Below are 20,468 nucleotides of genomic sequence, written 5' to 3' on the forward strand. Positions count from 1 at the left end.
GGCGGAAACATCAGCCGGGACCACCAGTGCTCCTCGGGCCCGTCCAGTGGTGCACCTGCTGCCCTGCCTCTGCTCCTTTAGTAGTTCTAAATATTAGAGTGACGACAGAATGCTTGCATTGTGAAAATGTGAAGACAATCTTCACGTCTGCGTTGCATTTTCCTCTAATAAAACCCTGAGGGGCTTGCATTGACTGGGACAGGCATTAAGGATCACCTCGCAACTGTCTGTTTTTCACATCTGGGCAAAAATCCCTCCTGTAGTAAGGAATGAGTGTGTCCACTTTATGAGACGCGGATCAAACACTTGCCTTTTTCCCGTTTTTAAATTCCTAATTATTAGACACTCTTAAAGCGGCAATTCTTTCTTTTCTAAAATTACTTCTGCTGTTGACACATCTATCTTGCCTACTGCGTGGTGAATTTTTTCTAAAGCAAAATATTCTGATCTAGGCCTCTGATCTAAGGTTTTGTCTCCTGGCACCATGCTTGGCACATAACAGGTGCTCAATTAATATCTGAGATGTAAGTCAACACATGTTTAAAGCAGTATTAATAAGCCATACTTTTAGTTCTGAAATGCAAAAAATTAGAAGCCTCCAAATAACCATTTGGGTAGTAAGAGGACAAAAGTTAAATATATTTATATTTTCTTATACTTGTGTCAAATATAACTGGAAGGATTATACAAATGATGATGATGTTTTCCTGTAGGGAGCAGAACCAAAGAAAACTGGGGGGACAGGGCTGAAAAGAACACTTCCAACTGTATAGCCTTTTATACTTTTTTGATATTTGAACCATGTGAATGTATTCCAAACGATTTAATTTAAAAATTCTAGCAGCAGGGCAATGAATTGTAAATCCTTTATTTTGGCAAATATCAATGGCATTCATTACTACCATGGATCTATTATTATTATAGCTCAGAGGAGAGTTACTATCTAGTGAATTCCATTGTTATTAGACACTGAAAACAGGAAGAGACTGGAGGGGGTTGAGAATGGGATAAGGAGAGGAGAAAAGAAGCTCAGGGGACAACATGAAGTCCTACCCATCCTTGTTACCAGGAAATGAGTAGACAGAGCAGATCTAACTTAAATGCCAGCCCCTCCGAAAAGGTGTTCAGAAGAGGTCCCGTAACAATCACTCACTGGACAAAAAAGGTTGATGTTTCTAAAAGAGATCTCCTTGACATGAAAGACCAACTTAGGAACAATATACACAGCACCACGACAGAGCTGGATCACGGCAGCCTGGCTTCAATTAAGACACAACTGTGGACACAGCGATTTCTGGGGGACAGCGCTCACTCATGGCCGTGCTGCTGTCCTACGGCATGAAGATGTTGTACACGGTTCTCACGTAGATGTCATCTGGGGGAGGCTTCCTCTTGCTGCCAGGTTCAAGGAATTTCTTAATTGTAGGGATATTACTTATTTTCACTGTGAACTCCTGCAAAGGGAAAATGCAAAAGTTCAAGGCTAAAAGCAAAGGTATTCATTTCTACGAAAATAGGGCGGTGCAAAATGGCCCATCAGTTTGGGGTTAGTAGATGCAAACTATTACATATAGAATGGATAAACAACAAGTTCCTACCGTACAGCACAGGGAACTATATTCAATATCCTGGGATAAACCACAATAGAAAAGAATATCAAAAAGAATGTAATAGATATGTGTATAACTGAGTCATTTTGCTGTACAGCAGAAATTAACACAACACTGTAAATCAACTATGCTTCAATAAAAAAGTAAACAAAAAATACCCCAAAATGGTCCATCAGAATACATTCAATAAATATTTGCTATAGAGATCCAAATAGAACTGTCATCCAGCACCTGTTTAGGGTCTGATCTCTTGGTATGATCATTTATAATCTCTGCCAACAGTGGCTGGAATCTAGGCCAGGCTCTATACAAATCTCACAGTTCATACCAAGATGTGAACTCTTTTCAGAGACAGAAAAATAAAAAAGATACTTAGGATAGGAGTATACTTGCTTAAATGAAAATAGGAAGGACGAAAAAGACACAGGAAGTACCTCAAATGTATTGATCTCAGAAAAAATGCATTTAAATAAAAGTCACTTAAAAAAATTGTTTTAAAAATTCATCAGATAGTGCAAGTTACATTTTAAGATTCAGCTGCCTTGACAGTTTTACTCCTATTAACAAATGAATCCTCTTTCTGGCTATGTGTGAAAGATGGCCAGTTGCATTTTTTTGTAGCCTAGGGTTCAGTTATCAGATACCAGATATTCACGTTAACTGTAATGGAAGAAAAAAAAAATCTTATTTTTCATTCATAGAGTCAAATCTTACCAATTTTCAGTAATTAAGAATAAAAATCCATTTGATCTGGTGAAAATTCTGAACTATACAAAGAACTGTATATCCGTCATATATAAGTATTCTAACAAAATCTTTCAAAATAAAGAGGTCATTTATTTAAAAAGCTACAATTTATTAAATGTCTACTATGTACAAAGCACAGCCTTAATTAAGCAGGCATACGAACATTCATACATATATCACTCATATTAACAAAAACTCTAATAATTATGTCAATTAATTCTATGTAAATATGACAATCTTCTCTTCTTATTACTTATTTGAACTATTTGTATTACGGTATTTGTATTATTTGTGTTATTACCAATAATTAGAAGCTTTTTCCAAAGGATTTATCGTTTCAAGATTTACCTGGGGCTTACACATGTTATGTATAATAAAAATTTTGTGACTTTTGACTTTTTTTTCCCCCTTTAATCAATGCAAGAGTGACCCTTTAATTTAATCAGATCTGGTGTTAGATTTTGAAGTCCTTTAATATTGATACTTGACCTGTTCAGGTATTAAGTTTGTTTACACAGAAGTACCTGGGATTTAAAAACAAATTGTTAGCATCATGGATGGAAAATATCCACAGGTCCTTGGGCCATTTCAGGGATCTATTGGTATTAAAGTCAAACTTTAAAATGCCCATCTCAGGCTTCCCTGGTGGCGCAGTGGTTGAGAGTCCGCCTGCTGATTCAGGGCACACAGGTTCGTGCCCCGGTCCGGGAGGATCCCACATGCCGCGGAACGGCTGGGCCCGTGAGCCATGGCCGCTGAGCCTGTGCGTCCGGAGCCTGTGCTCCGCAATGGGAGAGGCCACAGCAGTGAGAGGCCCGCGTACCGCAAAAAAAAAAAAAAAAAAAAAAAAAAAGAAGCCCATCTCTGTGCCTGCAGGAAGAAAGGAACAGAGAGCTAAACTATATAATGGCTATTTGCCTTGTTGAAGATTTCTGTTCTCATTTTCTGGGTCTATGTATTTAACCGGTGGTTGCTGTCCTCATTAGTAAGTCCAAATGATGTTCACTACACTTGGGAAAAAAATTTTTTTAAAGTATATGTGTTACTACTCTTTGGAGATTTAGCGTGTGTCTCTCTTGGCTTTTGATAACTTGGTCAAAGATGTGTCCATCTGGTATTTATAGGGGGTTGGCAACCTTTCTCTATAAAGGACCAGTTAGTAAATATTCTAGGCTTTGCAGGCCATATGGTCTGTATCAGAACGACTCACCTCTGCTGTGGTAGCACAGAAGCAGCCTTAGACAACGCATAAGTGAATGGGCCTGGCTTTGTGCCAATGAAATGTATTTACGGACACTGAAATTCGAACTTCACATAATTTCATGTGTCAGGAAGTATCACTATTCTTTTGATAGTTTTTCAACCATTTAAAAATGTAAAAACCACTCTTAGCTCAAGAGTGATACAAAAACATGTGGCAGGCCTGATTTGGCCCAAGGGGCCAACCCACCAGCACAGAAGAAAGCCCATTGCATTTGGAGATAAAAGGCTAAGATTCTAGACAAAGTTGAGATACCCATTAACGAGGCCATCAGGCTGCTGACGTCTTTACCCTGGGTCTCTATTTCTTCATATGTATTCAATATATTGAAGGCATTGGATGAAACTTGCTTTTTAAAGCCCTTTTCTGCTTCTAAATTCTATGATCGATCCTGCAAGAATAACACCGAAACATAAACTGAGTCACGCACAAAAGTCTGTCCTTGGAATCTGAGGAAGAAGAAAGGTAAGAATCCTCTGGGGTGATGTTTAGGGTGCCTCTTATTAGCTCTCAGAATTCAGACTCCAAAATTTCCAATTTGAGACCATGTTATTTCTGAGAAAGGGAGCCACACCCTGATGACGAGGCTGTTTTTGACGGTGACTCTCGGGTCCTCCCGTCAGCACATACAGCACAAGCAGATGAGCAGCCCCTGGTCCCTACAACTACGTCTACAGCAGGTCCCTACTGGCAAACTGTGTACGGAGTTTGTTGCAAGAGTGTAGTCATGCAACAATACCGAGGGACAACTTCTTTCACACGTAAACGATCTTTCAGCTCTAAGGGTCTGGGAACCAGAAAACCAATTTCAAGTCTGCACCTTCATTTCATTTTACTAACTAGAACCTAAAAGAATTACACACACACATGTGCACACACACACATACACAGCCTACCAAACAACAGATATCGAAGGAAGGCCTAAGAGTTCTGGGCCAATCTTCTCAAACGTTGTTTTATGTACCTGGAGGTGAGGAAAGGCAGACAGGATATTAGGAATTTTCTCTTCTAGAGCCAAAATGGTCTGGAGTAGAATTATGTCTGCAAGGCTCAGCTGATTACCAACAAGAAACCTTTGTCCATGACCCCGTAAAACCTGCAGGGTATAAACATTTTACATTGGTTATAATACTTGAGATGGAGAAAATGATGAAGCTGTGGAATCAGTGCAGTATCTGAGAAGGGCTGAAACTACAACCTTGTCCTTTTATCCTTTTACGAATAACATCAACTAAGAAGAAGTTCCCCATATGAGAGGGAGAGAGCAAAAAAGGTGTAGAAATGAAAGCATCCTTAAGTATCTGCTTTACATCAGAACGAAACCCTAAAAAAGGGAAGGAACTATTAATTCTAGATTTAGCATCCAGGGCTTTAAAAGGATACCTCTATTCCATAAATGTATCTACAGAAAAGAATTAGCCCTGATGCATTCAGGGGAAGTGATGTAAGACGTAAGCCACTGGTCCTGTCCAAGGAGTCTGATCTCATTTGCCAGTTCTGTGTTTCTGTGTGTCAGGACTCACAGTCATAAACTAGACATGACAGTAAAAAAGCAGGCTTCCTTTCATCTTCTAAGACAGGGAACATTGAAAGAATGAGAGTTCATCCTGACTCCCATTTTGAGAGTAACACAGGTGCAGAGATTCATAGGCACAGACGGTGATCGGGAAGGGGCAAGGGACAGTGGTAGAACAGGGAAGATGCCCTTTGCGGATGCCCATGAGTGTGTGTTTACGTGTGTGTGACAAGGACCCTAATATGACTCCAAATCAAACAGAGTTACTGGAGCCAGACAGGGAGAGGATGAAGAGTCCAGAGTTGCAGTCCTGGCTCCTGACTTAGGCATGTCACCCAGTCTCTCTGTGATTCTATTTCATTACGGGTAAAAAGAAGGTGACAATTATTTAGCTCATATGTTCGGTGGAGCCCTGACACAGTCTGGGCCACAGGGACAGAGGAACTGGCAGTGACCCTTCTCAAGGCACCTGTTCCTCCCTCGTCCCAGCACATTTCTGCATCATCGTATTTTACATTCACAAACTGCCTATGGGCAAGATGCCACGAAACCAGGCTTCCCTGGTGGCACAGTGGTTGAGAGTCGGCCTGCCGATGCAGGGGACACGGGTTCGTGCCCCGGTCCGGGAAGATCCCATATGCCGCGGAGCGGCTGGGCCCGTGAGCCATGGCCGCTGAGCCTGCGCGTCCGGAGCCTGTTGCTATGCAACGGGAGAGGCCACAACAGTGAGAGACCCGCGAACCGCAAAAAAAAAAAAAAAAAAAGAAAAAAACTAAACAAAAAAAAGAGGCTACGAAACCAAGGACAGAAACACTCAAAAAATATCTCTCCTCCTTCTTACATCTAATTCTACATCAATGGCCAGAGGAAGTCTGCCAATTCCAGATTTTCACATTCTCTTGGTTTTTAACTAAAGCATTTAAAATAGTCCCTCTGAGTTGAGGAAAAGAGAGGAGGAGTTTGAAGCTCAGAAAAACAGATACGGTAATGAGACAAAAATAACAAAAGAGAAAACAAAAAGAGCACAGGGAAGAGAAATAGAACAGCAATGGTTCTTCTCTTTATACCAAACTATCAGGTAGGATGATGAAAGAATGAATGAAGTAGGTGGTTTCTTCTCTTCTGTATCATGCACAAGGTGGCACCTGGCTAATGTAAGCAATGACATTGCACACATGGGTGAGCCCATCTTTTTCCCAGAAAACATGGAAGACTCTGGAAGAGTCTGGGAGACATCCTGGCTTTGTGCCGATGGCACCTGTGAGCCCTCAGGAGTCCAGGAGGTTGGTCTAGCAGGGCTCAGCTTTACTCCGCCTGAGTAGAAAGGGGTGTTTGTGGTCTGGTGATACCGTGTTCACAGGCTTCACTGCCACCTACCTTTTCGAACACAGGAAAGTATCTGATTATAGCCTTCTGGGCCATGTTCACCACTTCCTTTTGCTGATCGTCTGGTTTGAGGAAAGGATGCATGATAATCAGTTCCAGAAGATCCAGGGTCCCCTCCACATACATGTCAATCCTTCAAAACACAAAAGAGCGTTTTCTCAGTCACCCCTCTCTTTGAACTCATTGGCTTCCACAACTAAGCATCTAGAGTGTTTTTCTCTTAAGGCTCTGGCAACTTAAGCACCAAGAAGCATTCATCTCCACCTGTCCCTTTAGAGCCAAGATGCAAAGTCAATTCTAGCTGCGATTCAGAAAAATCTTTCAGAAAAACCTGTCACGCATCTCAAAGCACAAGAGGCACGAATGTCCTCTCTCCTGGCCCCTACTCTGCCGCCCTCACTCCAGCACCCGGGCTTGGGGCGGGTGGAGCTTCACATTTGTAAAAATAGTGGGTATTATTTATAGGATGCTTGGTGTGTACCAGGCACGGTGCTAAACACTCTCTATCCGATATTTCACTGAATCCTATGGCATTATGAGGAATATGCTGTTATCATCCCCACCATACTGGAAACTCATCAGGACACTGGAGCGTAACGCTTTGCCCTGGGTCATGATCCAGGAGGTACAGGGACCAGGCTCTGAGTTCAAATTATCATCCAGTGCACAGTATCCTGGGCCTTGAATGTCACAGCAGCTTTCTATTCCTAATACTCAGCGATAATACATTTGCAAGAAAGGTAAAAAAAAAACCTATCAAAGCATTTAAACATGTCGAAACCTACACCACACCCCAGACACAGGCTCTAATATCTGAACTCAATTCCTTTCTCTCATTTTACTCAGACTCTCTGTACTGATTTTCTAACTGGTCTTGACCTTTCTGGGGCTTTGTTCCCTGTTCCCACTAACGATACAGGACATGAAGTGGACGGGTGTGCTGTAGAGGACGACTAATCGGTTAAGCATCGGTAAGTGGACAAGTGAGAACACGCCAGAGGGGCCACAGTACAGGGTTCTCTCCTTGAGATCTTTGCCGAAGAGATGGTGCTTGTCTGCTATATAGTGGAGGATGCTCCGGGTCTGCACTAGCTTCATCCCATCAATTTCAACCATTGGCACTTGTTGGAACAGCAGGTGGTTACCTGGGAACAGAAGCCCAGAGTTAGAAGTGATCTCTTTCCTGCACCCCCATCAAAACATGCTCTGCTGAATGAAAAGGGACAGTGGGATCACAGCCTTAGTGTAAAGCTCCCCAACTTCATTCAGCGGTGCAGATTTAGCCATAAAACAAGCCTGGGGAGACGCAACAGGGAAGACATATGGGAACATATGTTTATGTATGACTGATTCACTTTGTTATAAAGCAGAAACTAACACACCATTGTAAAGCAATTATACCCCAATAAAGATGTAAAAAAAATAAAAAAAAAAAACAAGCCTGAAAACTAGCATTGATCCAAATCTTCCCTTTTGACTTTCACCCCAGGAAAAACACCTAGCTCCAGTGACAAAGGGTAGGGGAGACGTAGTGAAGACGTTGTTTTAGAGGTGCGCTGGCCAATACAGTAGCCAGTAAGCAGCGTGTGTATAGTTAAACCTAAATTTAAGTTAATCAATTTTTTGGTGTGTGGCTGCAATGCACAGCTTACAGGATCTTAGTTCCCCGACCAGGGATTGAACCTGGGCCCACAACGGTGAAAGCCCAGAATCCTAACCACTAGGCCACCAGGGAACTCTAAATTAATCAAACTTTTGAAAAATTTAAAACTCACTTTGTTAGTCGCCCTGGACACATTACAAGTGCTCAAAAGCCACATGTGGCTGGTGGCTCCTGTGCTGGCCATTGTAGAACAGAACATTCCCATCGCTCTAGAATGTTCTATGACTGCACTGCTTTGACAATCCGATCATGAAACCCAAGTCACCAGCTGATACTCACGTACAGGCGTCCACTACCACAGTCCACCTACCACCGAGTACGCTGTCACTGGTCAAAAAGTAACCCACTGCTTTCTTCAAGAAGCCTGTCTCAAACACTTTCCCCACACCAAACGTCGGGGAGAGTTGTAAGTATAGCACACGGCCCAGCCCTGGGGGGGCTCAAGGCTTGGGGGCGCATGCGGGTCGAGGGGAGATATGTACTCAGCACAGGCCTAGTGACGCCAGGCAGTGTCACTCATGACGGGGGCATCACAGACCTGCAGAGCTGGTCCCTCTTCGAGGAGCCTTGAGTTGGGCCTCAGGATCCTGCTGATGGCCGGGAGGGAGGATGCTTACAGGGGCCTGGGTGTGGAGGGGGAGGTGTGACCAGGAGTTAAAAGGGGGCCTTTCACTGATGTCACACCTGTTTGTACTTATTTCAGAAAGCAGCCCAGTGTAAATGGTGACTTTTACCTGAGTACTTCAAGCAGGTGCAGATGCCTCAGGTAATTAAGAGGAGGTGGAAAATGAGGAGGGAGGGGATGAGGGAGAGGAAGAAAGGGGGGGAAAGGTACAGGAGGGCAGGGGAGGAGAGAGAGATGGAGAAGGGCTGCCCACTGGGAAAGAGGGAGGAACTGGCTCCTTCCCTTTCGCCAGCTTGTATAGAACTACTGAATACGAAGAGACTTCCTGGCAATTTCGGCTACTGTTTCCTCTTGCTTGTCTGGTTTTAGGATACTAGTCTGGATTCTTAGTGCAGCAGTATCTTTGCCCTTCCACGTAAATATGGGTTCTTAGAAAAGAAAATCAGCATTACCGACAGTAATACATTTTGATACTCACCATCCTGCAACTTCTGCAACTGTTCTTTTGTTTCTAAAAAGTCTTCATCAAACTAAATTCAAAAAGACACCCCCCCCAAAAAAAAGAAGCGAAATGTCATTCCAGGTTCAGGACTGAAAATACCAAGTTAAACTGCCTCAGAAGCAGAGAGAAAGAGCATACTCAGTACCCACATCTTGTTTCTAAATATCACTGGACTCCCAGAAGCAAAGGTTGACTCTGTTATGTCAGAAAGTGAGGACGTACTCAAAGACTAACGGGTATGTCAAAAGCAAAGGCATGCAGGACCCTACCCGAGGGATTCTCTAGCCACATCTGGGACAATTTAAATATCGAAAAGAGTGATATCAGTTATGGATTAGAACACAACAAAAAAATCCCTGTGTCCATAAATGATGATTCTTAAAAAAAAAAAGGGAGAAGAAAAGCTCTCTTTTACAGAATTAGCACTAATTAATGTAGAATTATTCCTAATTAATGATAAAATTAGAAAATCACCAATTTTCACCCTATAATGTAGTAATTGATTCTGATAAGGATCATAATGGATGCTGAAATCATTGGGTCATGGGGCATAGAATATTCACACAATCTCAAAGTGTCACCCCACAAGTTCCTTATTATGACAAAGAAAAAACACCTCTGCAGATCTGGAGATCCCACCATCCAGCTAACCAAGTGGTCAAACTCAGCTCCCCACTGGGGGACATCCTGAGACATCATGTGCTCCCTGCTGTGACACAGTGAGGACACTGCACCACTGCAGAAAGAGCTCGCCAACCGATTTCACTTGGATCAAACTGCAAGGTGAAAATGGGGCATATCCAGGATGTGGGACACTCTGTAACATAAATGGCCTGTTTTGTTTCTAAGCTCCTCCAGGATGTGCAAGGTTTGGAAACTGGTCTGGGGAACTTTCTGCCTCTGCTGTTCCCACTCTGTGGTCCTCACCACTTGTCTGGCTCCCATTTCCTAGCCATCTATCCTCTTCCCGACCAATAGCATGAATTCTGCTCTCAAGGGCAAACCTTTATTTAAAAGGGAATCGACTTTAGCCAGGTAGCCCTCTTCTGATAATTCTTTATGTCATTTGGCCTCCAAGTCACATAACTGATCCCTTACGTCTGTTGGCAGAAATTCATGCAAGAGAGTCAATTCCTCCTTCACACATTCCTTTTCTGTTAAGTGAAGGGTAGGGAAGAAACGAACAAAATGCAGGCTCTGTTCTATTGATAGATGGAAAGAGACTAGAGAAATAACCACCAAATATCTGAATCTTGATCAGATCCTGGATGGGGGAGGGGCAGTTATAACTGCTAAATAGTTAAATAACAGTTACATAGACTTTTGGGGGACGAGAGTGAACTTCTGAATATGAATTGTATATTAGATGTTGTAAAGTTAGTGTTAACTTTCTTAGTTGTGACAATGATATTGCAGTTATTAGGACAATTATTTCTTTCTTTCTTAACAGGGAGATACATGCTGATGTCTGTAACTTACTTTCAGGTGATTAAGAATAAATAAAGCAGAGAGAGAAGAGGGAAGGAAGCAAACATGGCAAAATGTTAACAACTGGTCAATTTAGTTAGAAGGTGTCCATTGTACTATTACAACTTTTCTGTAGGTTTTCAAGTTTTCAAACTAAAAGGCTGGGTGGGGCGGGGAAAAACACTGAAAAGTTTCTTTTCTTGTGATAGATAAAACTCGTGCTAATGTACTGATGCCCTTCACATGCCCACTGAGTCCCCAGATGGTTCCCCACCAGCATCTCTCCCTGCGCTGCCCCATCATCCCAGGAGGGGCAGAGCTGACAGCATAGACATGGCCATTCTCTCTTCCGCCTCAACGGGCATCAGGATGTGTAGGCATGGCTTCTCCTACTCCCAGGGTCCTCCCGTGTGAGAAGGGGGCCTCAGTGCCCCTAGAAGCACTCCATCTGTGGCCCAGGAAGCAGTAACTTCAGGGCAAGAATGTTCTGGGCATTTGTCCAAATGCCCAGCTGGTCAGGTGTGATGTTGGTGGTGTTCCCTCTGCACCACGGCTCTCACACTTTTATGACCACAATCATTTATAAAGCACATGGGAAAGCCTGTGTGTGTGTCTCTAGGCTCATCCCTCAGAGATTCACATCCAGTAGTTGGGAGAGACCAGAAATGTACATTTTAAAAAAACGAGTCCTTCCAAGCAACATGGATGGACCTAGAGATTAACATACTAAGCAAAGTAAGTCAGACAGAGAAAGACAAATATCATATGATATCACTTATATGTGGAATCTAAAAAAAAATGACACAAATGAACTTATTTACAAAACAGAAACGGACTCATACACATAGAAAACAAACTTATGGCTACCAGGGGGGAAAGGGGCTGGGGGAGGGATAAATTAGGAGTTTGGGATTAACAGATACACACTACTATATATAAAATAGATCAACAAAAGGACCTACTGTACAGCACAGGGAACTATATTCAATATCTTGTTATAAGCTATAATGGAAAATAATGTGCAAGATATATATAACTGGATCACTTTGCTGTACACCCGAAATCAACTATACTTTAATTTAAAAAAACTTTTCTTTTAATTCCTTCCAAATTGTTCCGATTCTGGTTTTTGACTTCTGGGAACACGTAGCAAAATGCATGCTCTCTCTCATTAGAGAAGCTCTCTTCAGTCAAACTTTATAAAACTTGGTCTGTAAGAAGAATCTAGCACCGGAACAGGAGATTAGAGGGTAGGAGAGGGAGGAAGGGAAAAAGTCCCCAGGCAGAGCTTGGAGGAGCTGGCGACTGTCTGGCTGCTGCTCCGGGCTGTAAGGACAGACAGCGTGTGGCTTCCATCTGCGCCATCAGCCGTCTCTGTGCCCTGATGGGGTGCCGTTCCCGCTGGGATCCCTGGAGAAGCGCCCGCGTCCACACCACGCGCTCCCTCTTCGCACGCCCCCTTCTTCTAAGTGAACTGCCTAGAAGTCCTGAATGAGGAGCTTGTGGCCTTCACATCTTCTCTTTTACTGTTCATCCCCCTCTCCACAAGGAGGATCTGACCAGGTTCGGGGGGGGTGGTGGTCTTTGGGCACATGAAGCTCCAAGCAGCCGAGAAGCAGCACCCGGCACAGGGCAAGGTCTGAGGACTCGAACCGCGCGTGAAATGGAAGACGCCGGCTCCCTGAATTAGGCCAGGCTGTCTCTCGGCAGGTGCGAGGTACCTAGTTACTGGGATGCGTGTGCTTTACACATCAGCTTCTAACCGACATCGTGACCCTGGGAATCATGGACTCACCCAGCGGCTGCCAGCCTGGCCCTCCTGTTTCAGATCTGTATGAGCACAAATGTAGCTGAAAATGTCACTGGGCACAGAAAGGAGAGGGACCCCTGGTACCACCTTTTGGGAATTGTTCCTGCAAACCACGTGGTCAGCCCTCGTGAAGGAGGCCAGTCTAGCTCCCTCCACCCTGGTCAGAGGAGTGGGCTTGAGACCCACGCTGGGCTAATTACTGTACCCCACCTGCCTGCCTGGTTGAGGGTAGGTAGATCACATGACCCATGTTCCTTTTTGTTTTTCTTACTTAGGGTTGGGTTTCTATGACTGTAGCCAAGAATGCTGACTCACAGCAGAGTAGGAGGGGCAGAATGAAGCTAGGGAAGAGGAGCTTTGACAAGGGATTCCAGTACATACACATATAAGCCACCCTCTTCAAAACCTATTAAATAATTGCAAACTCAGAAGCATACAGGGGTTAGACAGGTGACAGGTGATCAAAGGATCAAGAATTGTTCCGCTTTCCTCTTAACACAATTAGAAAATATGTCCTGAGACAATAGGGAATGATGGGGACTGTGCAGGCTAGAAAGGTCCATCTCTAGGGACCGTCCCTACTCAGAAGCAGCAGCTGCTGCCCTATGGAAATGAGGCCCCAGGATCATCAGATCTTCCAACTTCTCAAGAGAAGTCAGAAATCAGAATTTGTATATAAAAATGATATCGATTAATTTAGAAAACTGTAAAAACACTGTGTGGTAAGTCATAACGATAGGTAAGGAAACCAAAACCAAACCAAACCAACCATAAGAAACAAAACCCCAAACCCATCAACCCTCATTTGTCACCTCTGGAGGCTGCTAGGGTAACGACTCATTATTCTGAAAACTGATAAAAGTGGCAGAATCAAGCATCTATGCTGCTTTTCTTATTTGAACTGTACTTCGAGGTAATTAAGTAATCAGTGAACAATTACTCTTTATAAGAGTATCACAGTTAGTAAATGTAGGTGAAATGATAGAAATAGAAAAATCACCATTTTGTAACCTCTAACAATGGTGATGATCAAGGCTGCAAACGACACTTGAAAGGGTGATGGAGGAAACTTCATAGTGTGTGGAACAGGCTAAGGTCACAGGAACACACTGATCAAACTCAGCAACGCTGAAAACGAGACAGGCAGACGTCATGCACCCCGGATGTCGCACAAGAGAAATATGATCGCAGTATCCCCTCTGCCGCAGTCTGGCAGGAAAAAAAAAAAAAAAGAGATAGAAAGAAAAAAAGGAGCCTGGAGCTGATCAGACTTCTGGATCCAACTAGTAGTTTACAGGAAATATAGAGAATAGAACATGTTAAAATGAGAGTAAAGCCGCCAAATCCAGAATGAGGGGCATTCTAAACGCAGTTTCTTCCACAAATGGCACCAGAAACAAATGCAGACACTTGGCACCCAGATCTTGGCTGCTAATACCATTTTCTAATAAAAGGGACCAGGGCTCTTTGGAGAAGTACTAGGGCTAGGGCAAGGAAAATGCAAGATTAGCCTGGAGCATCTTGGAGTGTCAGAAAGTGAGAAAATGTTGAAGGAAAAAGAAAAAGTAAAAAGGGCTACATGGAAAGGACACAAGAGCCAACCTGAAAGAGCCTCAGTGGCCAAAGCTGGAACTATTTGAGCAACAAAAGAAAGTATTATTGAATTTTAATCGAAAGGATAAAATAAATATACTTAAATTCATGCTGATATAAACAAATGATGGAATAAATAAATAAATGGGGGGGGGGACAAATCTTCCTTACATAAGAATTCTAAATGCAGATACCAGGAGGTAGAGCTTAATTCCCATCCTTGGGAGTGTGGGCTGAATTTAATGATTCTCTTCCAAAGAACAGAGGGAAAATTAGTTGATGCATGAAGGAGCCAAGTGACCAGGCTTAACTGCACCAGTGACGACTCATGATATCCTGTAACCCCTCATATGATGTAATAAGAAGGACACTTCACTCCGTGGTCTTCTTTCCTCAAACTCGGTCTAATCATGAGAAAAACATCAGACAAACCCAAAATGTGGAGGATTCTACAAAAAACCTGACCAATACTTTTCAAGACCGTCAAGGTGGTGAAATAAAGGAAAGACTAAGAAACTGTCACAGATGGAGGAAAGCGAAGGAAACATGATGACTAAATACAATGTTGGATCCTGGAACAGTAAAAGGACATTAGTGGAAAAACCAATCAGATTTGAATAAAGTCTGTAGTTTGTTATGCACCAATGTTAATTTCTTGGTTTTGATGTGGTTAGGTAAGATGTTTTCATTAAGGGAGACAGAGACAGTTACATGGGAACACTCTGCACTATCTTTAGAACTTTTCTATTAATCTGAAATTATTTCAAAATGCAAAGTTTATTTTTTTTAAATGCAGAGGAAATGTTACAGATTTTTTTAAATACTGAAAGAAACGTAATCAAATGCAATGTGTGGACCAGATTTAGATCCAGACTGAAACAAGGCCTGTTTGAGACAATCAGATTGTTAGCTGATAATAAGGAACTGTTGTTAATTTTGTTGGGTGTAATAATGCTATTGTGGTTATGTTTTAAAATGCTCATCTTTTAGAGAGCAAAACTGAAGTACTCACAGATGAAACGTAAAATATTCCCAACAAAGCAAGCAGAGGGGAGGAGATAGGTGAAACAAGATTAGCATAAAGCTGATGGTTGTTGAAGCTGAGTGACAGGTACATGGATCTCATGGCAATGTCCTATCTTTGCTCGTATTTGAAAATTTCCATAAACAAGAAGCTACAAGAACAGAACAAAAACAAGACCAAAACCACTGTGGGCCAAAACATACAGGAAGGAATGCAGACAAGATAGGAAGGCTGCCAGTCTGAAGCCACTGGAATAAATACGAAATTCACCTAGAGATTCTATATTCACAAAAGTTCTGGCTGTTAACTGGCAAATTGCAGGTTCGTTCCTTTTCTCCTCATTAATAAATATTTACTGGTGGTAGATCAGAAGCCAATGATTAAAGCTGAAAGTTAAATACAATTTCATCAACTACACTCCATTTATAAAAAGAAAAAGTCTTGAGGGGAAGGACTCTTCTGACTCACTGAAGCAGGTCTGTAATATTAGTGGGAGAGGACAGGGCTCCGCCATTGACGTTTCCCTCAAGTCTCAACGTTGTAAGACAAATCTGTGCAGAAACAGCATATAGGTAGGGTACCTCGACTCCAGCGGCAGCTAAAACCCATCGCACGGATTCCATGCGGCCTCGTCCATTTGGATAGTGGAGTTTGGGCTTCGTAGCCATCATGGCCTTTCAGGTTTTCTGAAAAACAAACGCAGCAGCTCCTCGCAAAAGAACAGCCTCAATTTCGAGTCCTCAGCCCAGAGCTCAGGCGCTAAATGAATATTCAGGATTTTGGCACAGAAAACTGTTTGGGGGGTTTTGTGATGGTTGGAAGGGAAGGGATTTTGTTTTCGTTTTTTTAATTGCGTTTGCCCTCACTCAAAAACAGACCACCATTTTAAAACTTAAAAAACACAAAACACTTGGCTTTCATACCGTTTCATATCGTTACGATTTATTACTCTGGATCTTGGGAAGCTGGGGCCATTTGCTGTAAAGACATCTATCTGTACTAGCAGCACAGGACTTCACAGAATCAGAACATCATATACTTTGACCTTGAAAATCTGTGATTTCCCAAATTCGGCCTTTACAGTCCAGACGCCAAGGGCCGCGGAGGAGACGTACACACCCGTGGAACCTCTGCAAAAATTCACTTTCACACGCGTCAGATTTGAGCCTCACAGCAACAGGGAGGTGGGGAGGCCGAGGATTACTACTGTCCGCAAGACTTGCGTCGGTGGGCAGGCCCGCGGTGGCGGCCCCGGATCCTGCACGCCCCCGCCCCGCCCGGACACGGGCCCCCAGACCCGGGTGCGCCCAGGCCACCGATCGGCGGCCGAGATAGGCTCCCGGCGCTCCGCGTGGCCGCTCAGCCCGTGCGGCCCGCCCCGGGGACCATCCGACCCTGACTTCCACCCAGGGTTGCCGACTCCACAGAGCGGGTTAATCATGATACGCACACCGAGCCAAACAAGACCCCCACCCCAGCCCAGGGGCCCCCGTCTGCCCAGATGGGGGCGGGGGCGCAAAGGACCGGGGCAGGAAGACAGGAATAGGATGAATGCGGGGTGGTTCCGGGATGGAGAGAGAGTGAGAAGCTCGGAGCCAGGAGAAACAAGACGAGGGGAAAGGGCAGGTGGGGGCGGCAGAAGGGAGACAGACCTGGGTCCGCTCGGAGTGACCAGAACTGCACAAAGCGCCCAGCAAGCGGTCTGCAGCCAGGAAACCCGTGGGCCGCCCGAGGCGCTCTCGGTGGGCGAGGCTCCGGAGGATTTCACCAATAGACACGGCACTATTTAGCATGCCCCTCCCACCTGCAAGGCATGCTGGATAATGTGAAAACAACCCCAAATTAAGCCCGTTTTAGCACCAATTTTAGCAATTTTAGGGATTAAGTGATCATTTAAGTGTTAGTTAGGTTAAGACTTTAAAGTGACTTTTAGAGATCCGACTAGACAAACAAGTAGACCTATGCAAAAAGTTAAAAATCTCTTCAGGTTTATATACCGCATGGTCTAGTGTGTTGTTTCGGATGTGAGGGCGATCTGGCTGCGACATCTGTCACCCCATTGATCGCCAGGGTTGATTCGGCTGATCTGGCTGGCTAGGCGGGTGTCCCCTTCCTCCCTCACCGCTCCATGTGCGTCCCTCCCGAAGCTGCGCGCTCGGTCGAAGAGGACGACCTTCCCCGATAGAGGAGGACCGTTCTTCGGTCAAGGGTATACGAGTAGCTGCGCTCCCCTGCTAGAACCTCCAAACAAGCTCTCAAGGTCCATTTGTAGGAGAACGTAGGGTAGTCAAGCTTCCAAGACTCCAGACACATCCAAATGAGGCGCTGCACGTGGCAGTCTGCCTTTCTTTTGACAATGTGACAATGTTTTTAAAAAAGGATCAAGTAATTCATACAAAAGAGGTATTTTTGAAAAGTAAGCGAAGTTTTATATATAGCTATGTAACACAACTCATTTTTGAAAAGTAAGCAAAGTTCCATATATAGCTATGTAACAACTCATTATTAAATGTGTGATTATATAATTTATATATAAAATATATATTCATATATATATTATATACACATATATTTTCTATATAATATATATTATATATATTTATATATACATATATTTTTTTCTCCTCTCCCTCCTTCTTTCTTCCTTGACCCAGTGAATCGTCTTGAGCTTCTCCTTCATTTTGTACACTTTCGACAAAACTGCTTTAAGCCACACGTTAAACATAGCACCTTCTTGGATGGAAGGAAGTAGGGGCTTTGGGGTAGAGGTATCAATGGGGCTAAAAAAGTAATTTGGCTGGTAGATAAGTTAGAACTTCAAAATATTTTAAAACCGTCAAGGTTAGTATAGAAAAATTCACATGAATTTTAAAGTTAAAAATATATGCCTCTAAAAGGCCTTCAGAACTCTGTCTTGATTCTAGAGGCAGCTTCTGCTATTTCTCAGGCTATAGATGTTGTTGATTATTGTTTTCACCCAGGAAGGGTTTTTGAGAAGCCTGTGCTGCTGATCAATTACAGCAAATAACAAGATCAGATTTTATTTTCCATAGATTTCTCTGGCAGAAACGTGGAGGATGAATTGGGACTGTGTGGGGTGGGGAAAGAGAGACCTGTTAAATGTCCGTGTGAATTATAGTAGCATCAAAAATTTGAAGAAGATGGGTAAGAAAAGGTGAAATATTAATGAGGTGGAAAGGAGAAAGAGAAAAGGTCGAGAATGATGCCCCCCCTCCAAACACACACACACACACACACACACACACACACACACACACACACACTTCCTTTTCCACCTTCCTTGTTTATTTTTCATAACATTTATTGTCATCTAACATACTATATTTTTAATTTATTTTGTTATCTGTCTGAAATTTTGATAGAATGTATATTCCAAGAGGAATTTTCATATTTTTTACAATATACTTTTCTATATCCTGCTCTTAGAATAATGCTTAGCACAGAGAAGGCGTTCAGAGAACACTTGTTGAAAGAATGAATGAATGAATGAATGAATGGATGATACCTTGGTTCTAGCTCCATAAAGGTTTGGGGGAAATAATCATGAGTAGGTTTGTCTTTCATTACTGCGAGCCGTACAACTGGAAATGTCCACTAGACAGTCGAAGAGGCTGGTGGGAGGTTGGGGTGAGCAGATGTAAGCTGTTATATTCAGAATGGATAAACAACAAGGTCCTACTGTGTAGCACAGAGAACTATATTCAATGTCCTGTGATAAACCATAATGGAAAAGAATACTAAAGAAAGAATTATATATATGTATAACTGAAGAACTTTGCTGTATAGCAGAAATTAACACATTGTGAATCAACTATATTTCCATAAAAAAATAAAAATAAAATAAAAAAAGAGGCCAGTGACAACTCAGAAGAGAGGACTGAGATGGATTAACTTGGCAGCAAAAGGGTGAGTTTATCCAGAGAAAATATGTAAAGTAAGAAGAAAAAACAAGAACAGCTGGGCACACCAAGAGTCAGGAAAGTCACTTTCAAATACGAAAAGCAATATGTGTTCAATTTCATTTTTCTAACTCTGACCTAACACAGAGATTACTCAAGTTGACATAGGTAGGAAGCCATATATATTTCTTTTTTTTTTTTTAAAGTGAAAGGAGGTTTATTCAGAGAAATACACACTCCACAGACAGTGTGGGCCATCTTGGAAGGTGAGACAGGCAGAAGCCATATTTTCCAAACCTGCTGAAGGTGGTCATACTTTATCAATTTTTTCAACCCATCTTTCTAAAAAGATTCGCTTTCATTGAACTAGGTAGGACAAGCATTATTATAAACGTTGTTGATCAGCCAAACCTTTATCTCCATTTTCTTATTTCTAATTGGTTGAACCATATCAAATTGTTGGTATTTTACTAATTTTTTCTAACTTACAAAAATGGACACTTCATACATCCAACCTAATAAATTAGGGGTCATATCATCCTAGTGATCTTGTTTACCCAAAAGAGAAACTAAGGCAGTGTCATAAGACTCTCATTAAACAAGCTTGTGGAGAAATTAAAAACTCCTGTTATTTTAATTCTGCTATTCTACAACAGGTATGCTTAGGTCATTCTGCTCCTTGGAAGCCCCTGAAATCATTCTATTCTTGGAGACCCTTGGAGTTGCTCTCAGCCTGGGACAGTCTTACTCATGGTGTCTTTCTACCTACCTGATATATATCAATATATTCAGAGGCCCTGGGAACTCATCTCAGTCTTTGACCCTTCCCCCATCCAGGTCTGGGGATGTTCTGATGGCGAAGGGCACATCACCTACGGATTCACCAATACAAGGTTAATTGGTAAATCACGTTCCCTCAAAATTCTTTTAAGGTTTCAAAGAATGTTTGGGAGAAGAATTTCCTGTGGAATTCTGTATGGAATTCATGAAGTTATGAGTTTCTTTTGAAGGTTTATATTGTACATGTGAGTGTACTATGAAAGCTAGAAAAACGAAAGGTAGGTATTAATCATGATGAAATCAGCAACAAGAAATTGTTTTGACCTGCTTTTTTTTTTTTTCAAATATTCCTACTCACCTAACTTGCTAAAAACTAGATTTAAAAAGCCTCCACATTGCAAGATAATGCTTCCTACTGCTAGTCTAAGTGTATGCTTTCAATTTCACAGCAGTAACACTATATTAAGCGTTAAGGAGAAGTTATAGAATATCAAAATTCCAAATTAGGAAATAGTAACGTTATTGTTTGATGGGAGACATACAAACAAAAACAGAACACTCAAA

The 20,468-nt window shown here is 42.6% G+C and overlaps 1 protein-coding gene across 2 annotated transcripts; it reads right to left on the reverse strand.

Annotated features, from left to right (window-relative positions):
* Positions 1-850: 850 nt before the first annotated feature.
* On the reverse strand, positions 851-16,960 carry GSTA4 (glutathione S-transferase alpha 4). 2 transcript variants are annotated; one of them, XM_060163101.1, is made up of 7 exons: positions 16,857-16,960; positions 15,786-15,890; positions 9,287-9,338; positions 7,533-7,665; positions 6,512-6,653; positions 4,583-4,714; positions 851-1,454 (listed from the first exon to the last, which is right to left on the reverse strand). In XM_060163101.1, exons 2-7 carry the CDS (start codon positions 15,873-15,875, stop codon positions 1,332-1,334), a joined length of 672 nt encoding a protein of 223 aa, XP_060019084.1. In that variant the 5' UTR covers positions 15,876-15,890; positions 16,857-16,960; the 3' UTR covers positions 851-1,331. The 2 variants fall into 2 exon arrangements, with proteins under 2 accessions (XP_060019084.1, XP_060019085.1); XM_060163102.1 differs by lacking the exon at positions 16,857-16,960 and adding an exon at positions 16,128-16,341.
* Positions 16,961-20,468: the final 3,508 nt, after the last annotated feature.

Source organism: Lagenorhynchus albirostris, chromosome 10 (genome assembly GCF_949774975.1).
Source record: "Lagenorhynchus albirostris chromosome 10, mLagAlb1.1, whole genome shotgun sequence".
NCBI lineage: Eukaryota > Metazoa > Chordata > Mammalia > Artiodactyla > Delphinidae > Lagenorhynchus > Lagenorhynchus albirostris.